The sequence below is a fragment of the Candidozyma pseudohaemuli genome (genome assembly GCF_003013735.1).
Source record: "Candidozyma pseudohaemuli strain B12108 chromosome Unknown scaffold00002, whole genome shotgun sequence".
In the NCBI taxonomy this organism is placed as follows: domain Eukaryota; kingdom Fungi; phylum Ascomycota; class Pichiomycetes; order Serinales; family Metschnikowiaceae; genus Candidozyma; species Candidozyma pseudohaemuli.
This window is the reverse complement of record NW_020194436.1, coordinates 142273-155905: the sequence shown is the minus strand read 5'-3', so window position 1 is coordinate 155905 and position 13633 is coordinate 142273. Positions and strand designations below refer to the sequence as shown.

Genomic DNA, 13633 nt, shown 5'->3' with positions numbered 1-13633 from the left:
TGACCCGCCCTATACAATTTTAAAGGTTCTCTAGGGATCCCTCTATTTGTAAAACTTCTTCAGAATTATTCCTTTTTGCCTCACAGAGGGTTCTGCTGTGTTGTGCTGAACCATCCGGCTCTCTACGCATGAGAGTACTATCCACATGCCAACAATAAAGAAGCGCCACAGATATGTTTAATGAAGATTTCAGAAATCATATAGGGCAATTGTACCAGGCAAGTTTTGAATTCTGGCATGCCTTCAAACGCTGGTTGCCGCAAGACAGGTGCTGTGTCAAGTACAATCTGTTCGTCTATCGAAGACGCTGGCTTAGTTGACAATTATCCCGTTATCTGTAGTTTGGTCTTAATTCATGCTACACATGGCGGGAACAAGGTAGCTCCCGTACCCGCATTAAGAGGCCATGCAGAAATCTCTAATCGATAGCACAAGACAATGATCCCAGGGGTGTGAATTGTTCTGACCCTCTCAGCCCACGAGCCATGAATAATTTACCCTCTCTTTTAGACTACTGTTGCAAAGGTTCTAGTGCTATCAGAATCACTATTCAGCTATATGGAGAGCTTTAGTAAGCACTTTGGCGATTACTACCAGTGCCAATGGAATTTCTGTTCAACTCTAATCCCATTTTACAATCTTACCGAAGCGTTGAACGAATTACAACTCATCTCGTTGCACAAAAGATTTAGGATGATGAGGTACTATTCTCTCTACTCACTGATTGCCTTGTGATTTCCATATGTAACTCGCGCTATTGTAACAAAGCAGTGGATCGTCGTAAGATAGGTATTAGGTTTCTGCTGCTCAAAATGCATTTTATTCCATCGACCTTGAAAACCTGATCACTCCACCAAATAAGCTTCATCAAAAATACCTGTCAAAAAATCTTATCTAGCTCGTGATACTTACCACCACTATGGATGCAACCTCGGCATACTACAGGTGCACCTGCTCGCAAATGGACCAACCACAGCCCTCTCAATACCAATAAGCATCTCATCGACTCGGATCAATCAAAACTTCCGAGTTCCAAAACTCTTGGAATTTAAAAATTCTTCCACCTCGGAGAATCTCGTTTCTTTTGGCCATTGTTCATCATCGGGCTTCTTCTGCATGCTCGCCATTTTTTCCCCAGAAAACATCAACTACACTGCATCACCAACTACTTGTACCATAGACCAGTTTTACACACGCTTTGCGACACAGCTAGACCACTCCTTGTCGTTTTGACTCCGTTATAACAACCTCATATGCATCACAGTCCGTCTATGGACGATAGCCATCGCATGGGACGATCCCGCTCGTCAGAGGAAATACCGACAAAGCATGACATGGACACTCAATCCCGAGAGCACAGCAGCAAACGGCTGCAGAAAATTATAGACAAGCATTTCACCGAATACATTGTTCGGCTGGGAATTGCCGGGGGTATCTCCGGCTCGGCCGCCAAAACGCTCATTGCTCCCATGGACCGTATCAAGATCTTGTTCCAAACGTCGAACCCAGAGTTTCTACAATACAGAGGCCTGTTCCGGGGTTTGTTCCAGGCTGGCCGCAAAATATGGGCCAACGATGGTCTCTACGGTCTTTTCCAGGGTCACCTGGTCACCTTGCTTCGTATTTTCCCATACGCTGCCATCAAATTTGTTGCATACGAGCAGATCAGATCCATGCTCATTCCTAATGACTCTTACGAAACCGCTGTCCGCAGATTCATGGCCGGTTCCCTTTCGGGCTTGACCAGTGTCTTTTTTACATATCCTTTAGATTTGGTTCGTGTTCGTTTGGCCTTCGAGACGAGAAACCTTCAACACACCGTGCCCGGCCACGACCACCAGGCTTTCATTGCCCACCACAAGGGTCGTTTATTTTCAATTTTGAAACAGGTTTACCTGGAACACCCACCCCACCGCGAGTCCGACCCCAGTTGGATCAAGTTCATGAGGAAAAAGACCCCACAAAGCCTTGTCCCTCTATCCAACTTTTACAGAGGCTTTGGCCCCACTATATTGGGCATGATTCCTTACGCTGGTGTGTCTTTCTACGTGCATGACCTCATCCATGACCTCTTCAGATCCAAGCCTTTGAGACCCTACATGGTTGCCCAGCCATACTCATACGTTTCCAGTCACAAGGTTGTGAAAATGTCTAAAGACAAACAAAATGTGAGTTCCAGAGACTCCAGGGTCCCTCTTCGAGCGTCAGCACAGCTCTTCGCCGGTGGATTAGCAGGCATGTGCTCTCAAACAGCAGCTTACCCATTTGAAGTCATCAGAAGAAGGATGCAAGTGGGCGGTGCCGTTAACTCAGGCAAATTCCTCACTTTTAAAAGGACAATGCAAGTGATCTTTGCCGAAAGCGGCATGAGAGGATTTTTTGTGGGTTTGTCCATCGGGTACATGAAGGTTATCCCCATGCTGGCGTGTTCTTTCTTTGTCTACGAACGATGCAAAGTGCTCCTTGGGATCTGACGAACTCTCAAATTGTCATTATTTATTTAGAAGTTCATGGGAACTCCGACGCTGGGGCTAGACCCCGGCAAATTTATGTACATGTATTAGAAAAACCAGGAGAACCACTTGTTCTTTTTAGTGACTTTGGTCCCGAATCTAGGTGTAGCCTTGGCGGCAGAGCCAATGTTGAAGCCCCATCTTTGCAACAACTTGACAATCAGCGGAGTCAAGGCTGCTGTCAATGGCACTCTGACAAAGATAAGCACAGACTTGTGGAGACCATATGCTATAGCAAGCTCGGTCCAGGAAAACCAAGGAAACCAGGCTCCCTCGGGCTCAGGCTCTTGTTGCTCGTGAATTCTATCAATCTCTTGTTCCTTTTCTAATTGTTCGTCACTCTTACCATAGCCAAAGTATTGCTTCACCTTGTTCTCATACAGCTGGATCTCCTCCTTGCCCATCAGGTGAACAAGCAAGTAACAAAGCGGCAAGTCTAACATGCTCAAAGTGAGATAGACACCCAAAGCTGAGTATCCGTAGTCCTTGATCAACTTCTTGATACCTTTGGGCTCCGGCTTCTTCACTGCATTGTTCAGCTGCAATCTTATCATTTGCTGGAACTGCAACCTGCTTCTACTAAGAAGCTGAGAAGGTTTTCCAAGCCGGAGGCTCCTTCTGAATAATGGACCGATCATGATGGCAAGTAGGCGATGTCTATGGTTAATGTTCGCACACCGGAAAATATAGGAATCCGTGCTTGTGCCATTGCCTGGGGGGCGAGTTTCACTTGAGTGTTTGACAATTTGAATATTTTGTTTTCCGAAAGTTGATTTATTTGGGGATTGTCATTTTTGGATAATAAACTGTTTTGACAATTGTCAGGCGTTTAATGTATCCTTGGCTGCAATGTCGTTGCTAGAGAGGCTAAAAAGACTGCACTCCAGTGTGATCCCGATCGACACAACGCTTACCTACTCTAGATCAAAATGCCAATTAATTACCTAAATGTGGAGTAGTACTTCTCCTGAGCAAACCTGTGGGCAACTCTTTGAAGCACCTCCTCGCTATATACATCCTCAAGCTTCTCTTCACCCTTCAATACTCTGTTCTCGTGGTTCTTCTGCTCGTCTTTCGTCATTACCACCACGTTCTGATAGCTCAATTCCTTGGAGGGGTCCCATCTAGAAAGCGTCAATCTTGTGGAATAGTTGGAGACCACGGACTTTCCGCGGAACACTTCTTCCACAATGTATGGAACATCTCTGAGAGCAACTGGCGTTCTCTGGTCCAAGTGACCCAATCTAGCCTCTTGACCTGCCAAGCTCTGCAATATGCCATCATAAATCTTGTATCTGTTCTTACCCTCGACGTATTCCACGGGGTATCCGGCCACTGTCGTAATGATGTGGGTAGCTAAGGCCAAACCGAACATTCCCGGCATGGTACCAAGAACTGGCAAGATACGGACACGGAAGCTCTTGAGAGCTGCGAGCTCCTCAACATCACCCTTGGCGATTTCATCTTCATCCAACGGTAAAAGACGGGCCTTCCTAGGGTCAGGCTTCTCGGCACTGAAAACAACAGGAATGTTGCCAATTATACCCCTCTTAGTCAAGCGGATCCTGACAGCTCTTGCGAGTGGATCTTCTTCAGTCTTCGAGATATCGGCGATGTTGATTCTTGTAGGATCGGACTTGCATGCGGCACCTCCAGACGAAATGACCTTAAGCTTTTTCTCGTGACAGAACGTCAAGAGGTCGACCTTGGTGTCGATATTGTCAATGCAATCCACAACCAAGGTTGGGTCAAAATCACCGCCCAAGATGAGCTCCTCTCCGCTGTTCTTGTCCCACAATTTGTTGTGGACGTCAATCTCAACCCAAGGTGCGATTTCATGCAAATGGTTCTTCAAGCAGTCAACCTTCGAGATACCGACATCCTTCAACTTGGCCACAGCGTGTCTGTTAAGCGAAGAGAGCGACACTTGGTCGAAATCGATGATTCTGATCTTGCCCACACCGGAACGCACCAACATGGTAGCCACCCACGACCCGACACCACCAGCTCCCACAACAACGATACGCTGATTACGGACCTTTTCCATGCCCTCTTCGGTGAGGAAAGCGTAATTTCTGGTCAATTGTTCACGGATGAGTTCCTCCGAGTGCTCATTCTTCTTCTCAGGTTTAGCGTCAGATCTCCGTAGAGGGACGACATCAGTATAACGATGATAAGCCTCGACGGCAGCGGCTGCCAACAAAGCAGCTGCCACCGCTACACTAGCAGTTCTGAGCGACATGACGAGTGTTTGAGATGAGACGGAAATGAACTTTTTCAGACTACGCTCATCTTTCCTGTCTGTAAGAGTTGTTCCGGGGTACCCAACGATACAACGAAAGTGGAACGAAAGATCGAATTGAGGATGACCATTGCATTAGAGGTATTAATGGCATGAAAGTCCTTCAAAGTCAGTTCCAACGAATATACTTTGGCCCCATGTTCGCTCACAATGCCTTGAGGCAGTACATGCGAACAGGGTACAATTCCCTCGGTAGGCCCTTTTGGATGTCACTAGCGATGAGCTTGAGCCCAGCCAATTCAAACAACTGTCTAAACTTAGCGTCCGTTCTTGTGACACTTGAATCTGTAGCATCAAAAATATCGTCCTGAGGAGCGATATTCTCCTTAACAATAAGGGTACCATTCTCCATCAATGCCTCCTTACATCTCACCCAGAACTTCACGAGTTCTTCGTCAGGCAACTGTCCAACGCACCACTGACACCACACAAGCCAGTAGCGACCCTTTTTCTCTGGCGATGCCTCCCACTCTTGCATGCCAATATCGTATATATCTCCAAGTTTACCCTTTTGGGCTACAATAGCAAGTTCCTTCTCCATTTGCGCCACAAAAGGCTTCACAGGCTCTAACAAGTCGCATCTATCACTAACCTTCCAGAGGAAATCTCTTGTAATTCTGCCAATTCCGGCACCCATGTCGATGGTAAGCTTCTGCTGGCCTGGAGGACACTCCATTCTTGTCTGGAGTTTTCGAAGAAATGTGGCAGACCCAACGATGTCAGCTTTTGGAACCAGGGTCTGCTCACCAAAACCACCCAAAACACCGTTTACCGATGCTGGCACAGACAGCCAGTAATCGATGGCGTCAGTGTAGTTGATCATGGAGTTGGGATCCTCATTCTGGATCAATTCGTGGTTCAACTCTGGAGGCGGTTTGGCGGGCATGTCGATAGCACTGTGGGTGAAGAGCAGCGATTTAAAAAACTGTCTCATATCCCGTACTGTGGACCAGTACACCAGGTGGTTGGTCCGTGCTACACCAAGTGGATTGGTTTCACTTTTGGCTACTCAAAAAATTAAATATAAATTGTAGGCTTGCAGTTTTAAAATCAACTTCAATTTCGCTCAGATCTTGATCAAGATCGTTTCGGGTATGCGCACCTATTGTTTGCTGGAAAGATTAAGCAAGGTGATCTGAGAAGGTTGGACCGGAGTGGAGTTCCACCATTAATTCCGAATTTCCCCAAAACCAAAAGATTTTGACAATCACACTTCTATGAATATTCAATAAAAGATACATCCACCAAAAAATTGTTTTTTCGAATTTACCACACGCTTGCACATTGGCAGCTGTTGATAGTGGTCTTGTCTTACATCAGATTCGCGTCTCAAAACACCTACTCATGGGATACTACGACATCGACGATATCCTAGCCGACGGCGAAAAAGTGCCTTGTGCGTTCAATGCGACTTACCCAGGTCTAGGTTTCCTTGAAGGAAGCCCCGGTAGACCACTTCAGAAGGACACAAAGGTGGAACTACCGATGTGGTTGGCGAAGCTTTTGGCAATGAGTGAATTACTGGCTCAATCTGACCTCAGTTTTGTGGAGATGCTTACCCCTGATTTCATAAGCACTAAGGTGCTAAACGCCATTCGTGCTGACCCCAAATCCGTGGATCTACATTCGTTGAAAGCAAGCTACTACAAGCTCGCGGAGCAGTGGATCTATATATTCAGTGACCACCAGGTTGCTGAAATTGTCATGGAGCTTTTGAAGCTGCGAGCTTTGGAGATTGATAACTTTGCCAGCAATACCAATAAACACGTGAACAGCTCGTTCTTGCTCTCTTTGGACGAGTTTGAGAAGAAGCTATACAAGGTTACAGCGGAGAGTAAAAGACAGAATAGACAGTGGGCCAGCCTGACGTGACGCGTGTTTCTAATTTCATGACATTTGTATACTACAGAATAAAATTATCTAATTTCTTTTCCCCCTGGCTCAGAAAAGCCCGTCTTCATCTTGACCATCGGCGTCCCCATCATTATCGTCTGAAGAGTCTTCCACAATTTCTTGCGATTTAAACTGTTTTCTTCTCTTGGATGGGGCCTGGTCAACAGCTTGACCTTCCTCGTCGTCGTCGTCGGCAACTGTACGCTTCTTGCGCAGGGTCTTTTTAGTTGGGACATCATCATCCTCATCTCCAGATGGCAAGGCAGGCTCCTCAGGTTCGTTGTCATCAGATGGTGGAGCCTCATCTCCATCGCTGTCATTGATGAAATCCTTCTTTTTGCGGCCACCCTTCTTGCCGCCCTTCTTTCCGTTGGCTTGGGCCTTCTTGCCCTTCTTCTTCTTGCCATCCTTCTTATCTTCATCGAAAGCCTTATCGTCATCGGATTCAACAACAACATTCAGTCTAGCCTCTTCAGCCCACTGTTGTGCTTGCTCTTGCAAAACAGCACGCTCCTTAGCCAATTCTTCCTGTCTCGACCTGAGAGCGGCTAATCTTTGCTCTTCCTCTTCAGCCTTACGAGCCTCTTCCTCCTGTCTTAACTTCTTGGCTTCCTCGAGCTTGCTGTTCAATTGGTTCACATTCTCCTTGGTTTCCTCAAGGCAAGTGTTCAATCTATTGAGCAACGTTGTTGTACCCATGTTGGCTCTTGACTTCAACTCTGCCTTGGGGAATGGAGGATGCTTCTCTTCCTCCGAGGAAAGAGCATTCAAGTCTGAAATGGCATCGTTCAAATCGGTGATGGCCTGGTTGATATCGTCAACGGTTCTTTGTGCAGCAGGTAACTTACTGAGGAAATCAGCAATTTGGAACTTCACATAAGCAACATTGAATAGCAAAGCGCTCTTGTTGGTTGACGACTTCGCGAAAGCCTCCTCTGAGTATTCAAGTCCCTTCTTCAAATAGCCCAAGTTCTTTTCCGCAAGTCCTCTCAAGTACCACGAACGACCCAAGAAGGACACAATCTTAGGATCACTGCTGTTCGTGAATCTCACATATGCAATCTCATAACTCTCAATGGCCTTCGAATACTGTTTCAACTCGACCAAAACATGGCCAAGGTTCAAGTAGACGGAAATGTCATTCAATGAGTCACGAATCTTTCTCAAAATATCAAGGCCCTTGGTCTGTTCCTTGTTTTCGATATAGATGATGGCCAAACCCTGTGCGGCAAAAACATTCTTAGCATCGATGGACAAAACTTTGGTGAACAACTCAATTGCTCTCAAAAAGTACTTCTTTTTCTTTTCTTCCTCCTTGGAAGACTTGATTTCCTTGGCCATCACACAATAGATGTTCGCCAATGAGATCAAGGCATAACAATCATGAGAATCATAGTCAACCAAAGTTTCTTTTTGATGTTGAGTATCAGCATCAGGCTTGAGACCAATCTTCTTGCCGAATGTCTTGATGAACCAGCCATAAAACGATCTGACTTCTAAATTAGAAGCATGTTCTTGAAGAAGCGTCTTGATCTCTTCCTCGAGCTCTTTCTTAGGTGTTTTTTCGGTAGACACAGCGTCCAAAAATAGGAGTCGAAGTTTGGCCGAGAAGTAGTTGGGGCACTCTTCGAGCAATTTGTTGTAAGTTTCAATAGCCTCAGTCTCATTCGAAGACTCCTTCGATCTTGCCAAATTGTAAGTGATTGGGGTACGTAAATCCTTACCGAGATCGACCACAGCTTCGTCAATAGCATCTTCAGGGACTTGGTATTGGTCGGCCTTTTCAAGAGCAATGGCAAAGTTCTCTGCAGCTGTGGATTCGTTATTTTTGATGAAGTTGAATACACCAATATTGTTGTACACTTCTAATGGTGCGTCCAGACCAATCTGCTTCCTGCTTTCGATAGCCTTATGCAAATAAACCAAAGATTGCGAGATGTCCTTAGATTGGTAGAGCTGACTCAACTGCAAGTAAGCATTGAGAACGACTGGCTCCTTGTTGAGGTAGGCTTCGTCGTCCTTCATGTTAGCAACAGCCAAACCACGATTGTTCGACAATCTGATGTATCTTTCCAACATTTGCACAGCTTGTTCATTTTTAGAACGCGATTTCAGTTGGGAATATAAAAGACCCAAAGCGTAGTTGAACTCCAAACACTTGGAGTTGGATCTAACGATGGACTCAAAGGTAATGATGGCCTCTTCGGATGAGCCACGACTAAGTTGAGCTTGACCCAAACCCAACTTGGCGAGCAAATTGTTGTCATCTAATCTGATAGCCTCATGGAAATACTTTTGCGCCTGAGTGAAATCGCTCTTAGCATAGGCAACACGTCCCAACCAAAAAGAGCCTTGAGAAAGGATCTTGGAGATGAACGAGGTCAATTTGGAAGATTTGGCAGATGCAATTTCATCAGTAGATGACGTAACGACCTTATTGACAATCTTTTCAACCAATTCGTAGTCACCCTTGGAATAGAAGTACGAAGCGAGCACGATTAAAAGAACCTTGTCGTTTGGAGCCTTTTTGTGAAGATCGCCGACCTCGCCCAATGCGCTTTTATAGCCTTCGAGGAACTGTTCATCAGAGATCGAGTTGGTGAAAACATTGTCAAACTTAGCCAATGTCAAAAGTAACTTGGCTTTGAAATTTTCAGGATCAATTTCAAGGGAACGATTCCATGAGCTAATAGCCATTGAACGATCTTTAAGATACCAGAAGCACAAGCCTATACCAATTCTAGGGTCAGGCTTCATTAATGGGTTCAAGACCAAAACCTGCTGGTAAATCTTCAAAGCGTTTGAGTAGTTTTGTGTTTTGCTGAGTGTGACCTGAGCCTTTCCAAGCAATGCAATGCAATTGGTCGAATCGAGTTTTAACAAACGGTCAAAAAGCTGCAAGGCGTTCTCTGCTTCGTCCTTGTGGACATGAAGAATGGCTTTTGACACAAGAACAGGCACAGAGTTGGAATCTTCGACCTGAGAAAGTGCCTCTTGAGCGCTTTTCAAATGGTCAGCTCTACCGTCTCCCCTGTTCACGAAAGCAAAATGGATGGCAGTCAACAAAATCAACAAACGATCCTTGTCGCTCTTGGATTTGATAGAAACACCCTTCTCAGCGATGGTGATGGCCTCATCTAGCTTATTGTCCAGAGCATAGGCCTGGGCAACGAGAATCCAGTATTTCACGTCACAAGACTCTCCTTCCAAAAAGGATATAAGCTCCTGAGGGTCATCTGGCAATTCGTCAATGGTAACAATATCACCGCTACCAATGACGATATCCAAAGTTTTGGACACCTCTGCGGCCTTACCACCCAAATAGTAGGAGGCGTCGATTGTATCGTCCATGGCTATCGGGAGTGCGATGCTTGTGGCAGTGAACTGGCCAGTAGATGGATGGGAAAGGTTTGTTTCTTGAGTTTATAGCTAGATTTACCAGTGAAAGATTTCTCATGCGTAAAACACCCGTACACCTTCTTGGTGGACCGTGTTGTTTATCTACGAAAAGTCAGATTCATGAATGTCTTGGTCATTAGTCATAAACTGGGGTCTTGAACTTGTTCATAAGTTTGTCTGAGATACCATGCAGCGGGGGTAACGCACTTGTGGTTGTTCTCAGTCTTCTGCCAGGCTTCGCACTCACTGTGAGTTGGTCTGGGTAGTACATGATATCGTTCGCCTTAAGCTCGAGGGTATAAATTGTCTCCGCCCCAGATTCAAAATTGAACACGGTGCTGTGAAATTTAAGCTCATCCCTAGTCACTTCGAGCTTGGATGGGTGCTTGAGCGAAAGTTTGTAGAGATCTGAATCAACTTGTTTCAATTTTTCCCAGGCTCTTTGAAACTCTTTAAGATTCTCCTCTGCAGTCAACTCTTGACGTGGTAGGGCAAGGATAGCAAAAGGTGCAAGTTCCGCAAATATCAAATCACTTGTTTCACTCGGTTTTTCGAAAAAGCGAATGTCAGTTGGAGTAGCTTCCAGGTATGTAACAACAACACTGATGTTAGCATTGCACTCAAACTCGATTTCGTTAGAGCCGATACCAGATTTGTAGCTGATTCCAGCTGCTTTTTCAGTCCTTTGAACCTCGTGCTCAAGTTCGTTGATCTCTTGGCTGCTGAAATTTCTTCTGCGGCTGAGCTGACTTTCGGCCTTCCTCAATTCATCTCGTTGCTCCTGGATTTTGACATTTGCTTTCTCAATCTCCGAACGTACTCCAGCAAGTTCTTCTTCTTTCTCACCTATCTGGACTCGGTGCTCGAGTAGTTTCTTATTAAGGTCCATGAGTTGCAGCTTAATGATTTTTAGCTGATTGGCATCTAAATCCTTAAATGATGCCTTTATCTCTTTGAAAGAAGAAACATCATTCTTGAGCAGCTGAAGGTCCAATTTGATGTCCTCGTGAACCTGTTCCAACTCTTTGATGCTCGCCTGGAGTGTCGATTTGTCTGCCTCAAGTTGCTCGAGGTTGCCCTGTTGCACTTCCAAAAGGTTTTGCATTAGCTGTGTACGCCATTGATACCAAACCTGTTTCGCTTGGTATCTCGTGAACTCCTTCAAAAGATGAAAGTGAGATTTCATCGAGATTTGGTCGTAATATGACGACAGGTAGTATTGCTTGAAGAGCATCGGATTATCGTTGAGAGACTGGTCACTGACTTCTTGGAAGAGGGCTTTGCCTTGCTGGATTTTTTGCGTTAGCTCTTTGCAACTCAACTCCAACACTTCAAGCAATGGTAAATGAACATTACCTTTGTAGTAGTCCTCGTCGGTTGTGTTCGACGAATCGTCCTGTAGCGAGAGTGAATAACGGTTTGCGGTATCACTTGCAATCTCGAGATCATCATAAAATTTCACACCGATGTCATTGAGAAAGGTAGGAAGCGACACTGGCTGATAGTTCGGGTCGTTAAAGTCGTCATCGACTCCATCAATCGACAATGTCGAAGTTTCTGCCAAAGGTATGTCCAAGGTGGACACATGAGGTTCTTTTCTTTGCTGTTTTTGTTTCGGCTCCTCAAAATCCTCAGAAACTCTCTTCAGCTGCAGTTCAACCTCTGATACGGTCTCGATAGCACTTCTTGGTTGAGTGAGTTCCATTGGTTGTGACAGTTCAATTTTATTGAACTTCGAAGCGTCGTCTGTCACCTCATCTTCTTTTTGACTTTCTTGTGAGAGTACGCTCTCGGCCACTTCCGTCTCTTTTGGTGTCTCAGGTGTCAGTGACGAGCGTTGTAATTCAGTCGACTTTTGCTCAACTTCCGGCACTATCGTCTGTTCTTGTGACTCTTGAGTTGCTTCCTGAACACTCTGTTCTGGTACATCTTGAGCAGAGTTTGAGTCTTGGTCCTGAGCCTCTTCAAGCTCATTTTGATTATCCTGCTCTGGTGCCTCAGAGGAAATTCCATCATCATCTTCTTTTTCTTCTCTTGTCTTTTTTGGTGAGCTCTTCGCAACACTTTCTGCGTTTTCTCCAAATTGTTCTTCTCCCTGTTGATCATCTTCGTCTTTCAGTTTCTCTGGTGACCCATGTGAATTCGAAATCTCACCAGTCCCCGTCTCTTGCTGGGCCGCCTGTTTTACTGGAGATGCCGCAGGTGTGCCATACACTGACGGGCTCTTGTCTGTCGTGTGATTAAAAGACTCTTTCTCCTTCTCCTGACCTTCTTGTTTGTTGGAGTCGTCCATTGATCTCTCAGGTAAATTGTCTTGCACTGATTCCTCTTGGGCTGCCTCAGGCTTTCGTTCCGGCTTTGCAACCTCAGCCTCCTGAGTCTTTTCAGTCACACCGTTGGATGATGCCAGAGCTGTGACATTTACCTGGCTCGTAAGCTCCATTGTTTCTTCATTCTCGGGTTCTTCGTTGGCCCCCTCCTGTTCGTCAGCTGAGAGGCTTGGGCTGGTCAATATCGGAGGTGGCCTATTCGCTTCATCTGTCAGTGGTTCGTCCCGTTGCCACTTTTCTTCGAGACTGGCCGCTGCTGGCTTGTTGAACGGTTGTGTGAGCTCCATATCATCGCCATCTCTGTCTGGGACTGAGACTCCGTAATCAGCATTCGGAACGGGGCTGAATCTGGCAGCTTCAGAGAAACCGAATGCGTCATTGCGAGAGTTGTCCTCGAAGAACTTGGTAAAATCCATTGTGGCTTCTTCGTTGCCGTTGTTGTCGAATTGCAACTTGTGGCCATTGAGGAAATGAGGTTTGGGACTGTCTGAGGAGAAATTCTCCTGGTTATTAGACACCACAGTGTATGAGGAGATATTCTTCGTGAACTGCATTGTCAATTCCATGTTCAGGTTCTCGTGATCGAAGCCCTGATAGTGCTGATCTGTTGAAAGTGGATACGCTAGGTTCAACTTACCGTCGAGCTGACTTGTGAACTCCATGTCTTGCTCCTGGGTCTGTCGTATCAGTCCTGTGAAATCCATTGTTTGATCTTCGGTGGACCTTGTTGCGTTTTCGTTCTGGGGTAGGTCTTCATCGTCACTGCTGTGAGACTCTGCTATATTCCTCATCAGATCAACAAAGCTTGATGTGTTTTTCTCCAACGCCGATAAGCTAACATTGCCTTCCTCTTCTGAGCTGTCCTCTTCCGGAACATCCTCGCCATTGGCCGGGACAAAATCAATTTTATGGAGCTTGACCTTGTTGGCAAACGAGACTCTTCGATTTGCAAGTCTGGAAGCGGTGTCAAAGTGTCTGAGGGGCATTGACGGATTGGGCATCGTCATATTCTCTTTGTTTTTAAGGATTGACTTCGTCTGTTTGCGACGGTATCCCGTGGTGTTACCATCCTCGTAGAGATGGTCGGGTACTGAGCTCATCTTGAAGTGGTGGTGAGTGTTTGTGTTTTGATATTAGTGCGGCATGCACCAGGGTGCGCCAACACGGTAGTAGGATATGTGGATTTTAAAGAGATG

The 13633-nt window shown here is 45.8% G+C and overlaps 6 protein-coding genes across 6 annotated transcripts; 2 read left to right on the top strand and 4 right to left on the bottom strand.

Annotated features, from left to right (window-relative positions):
* Positions 1 to 1334: 1334 nt before the first annotated feature.
* Positions 1335 to 2474, top strand: LEU5 (coenzyme A transporter; the record flags this gene model as incomplete). Its single annotated transcript, XM_024856839.1, has 1 exon — positions 1335 to 2474. One exon carries the CDS (start codon positions 1335 to 1337, stop codon positions 2472 to 2474), a length of 1140 nt encoding a protein of 379 aa, XP_024714719.1.
* An 86-nt stretch (positions 2475 to 2560) lies between these two features.
* Positions 2561 to 3151, bottom strand: NAT2 (Nat2p; the record flags this gene model as incomplete). The annotated part of the gene is made up of 1 exon (XM_024856838.1): positions 2561 to 3151. One exon carries the CDS (start codon positions 3149 to 3151, stop codon positions 2561 to 2563), a length of 591 nt encoding a protein of 196 aa, XP_024714718.1.
* A 302-nt stretch (positions 3152 to 3453) lies between these two features.
* On the bottom strand, positions 3454 to 4755 carry C7M61_001427 (tRNA threonylcarbamoyladenosine dehydratase; the record flags this gene model as incomplete). The annotated part of the gene is made up of 1 exon (XM_024856837.1): positions 3454 to 4755. The coding sequence occupies one exon, from the start codon at positions 4753 to 4755 to the stop codon at positions 3454 to 3456; it is 1302 nt and encodes a 433-aa protein (XP_024714717.1).
* A 205-nt stretch (positions 4756 to 4960) lies between these two features.
* On the bottom strand, positions 4961 to 5701 carry C7M61_001426 (N-terminal protein methyltransferase; the record flags this gene model as incomplete). Its single annotated transcript, XM_024856836.1, has 1 exon — positions 4961 to 5701. The coding sequence occupies one exon, from the start codon at positions 5699 to 5701 to the stop codon at positions 4961 to 4963; it is 741 nt and encodes a 246-aa protein (XP_024714716.1).
* A 458-nt stretch (positions 5702 to 6159) lies between these two features.
* On the top strand, positions 6160 to 6687 carry PSF3 (DNA replication protein; the record flags this gene model as incomplete). Its single annotated transcript, XM_024856835.1, has 1 exon — positions 6160 to 6687. One exon carries the CDS (start codon positions 6160 to 6162, stop codon positions 6685 to 6687), a length of 528 nt encoding a protein of 175 aa, XP_024714715.1.
* Positions 6688 to 6756: 69 nt separating this feature from the next.
* Positions 6757 to 13537, bottom strand: C7M61_001424 (uncharacterized protein; the record flags this gene model as incomplete). Its single annotated transcript, XM_024856834.1, has 2 exons — positions 6757 to 10092; positions 10256 to 13537. 2 exons carry the CDS (start codon positions 13535 to 13537, stop codon positions 6757 to 6759), a joined length of 6618 nt encoding a protein of 2205 aa, XP_024714714.1.
* Positions 13538 to 13633: the final 96 nt, after the last annotated feature.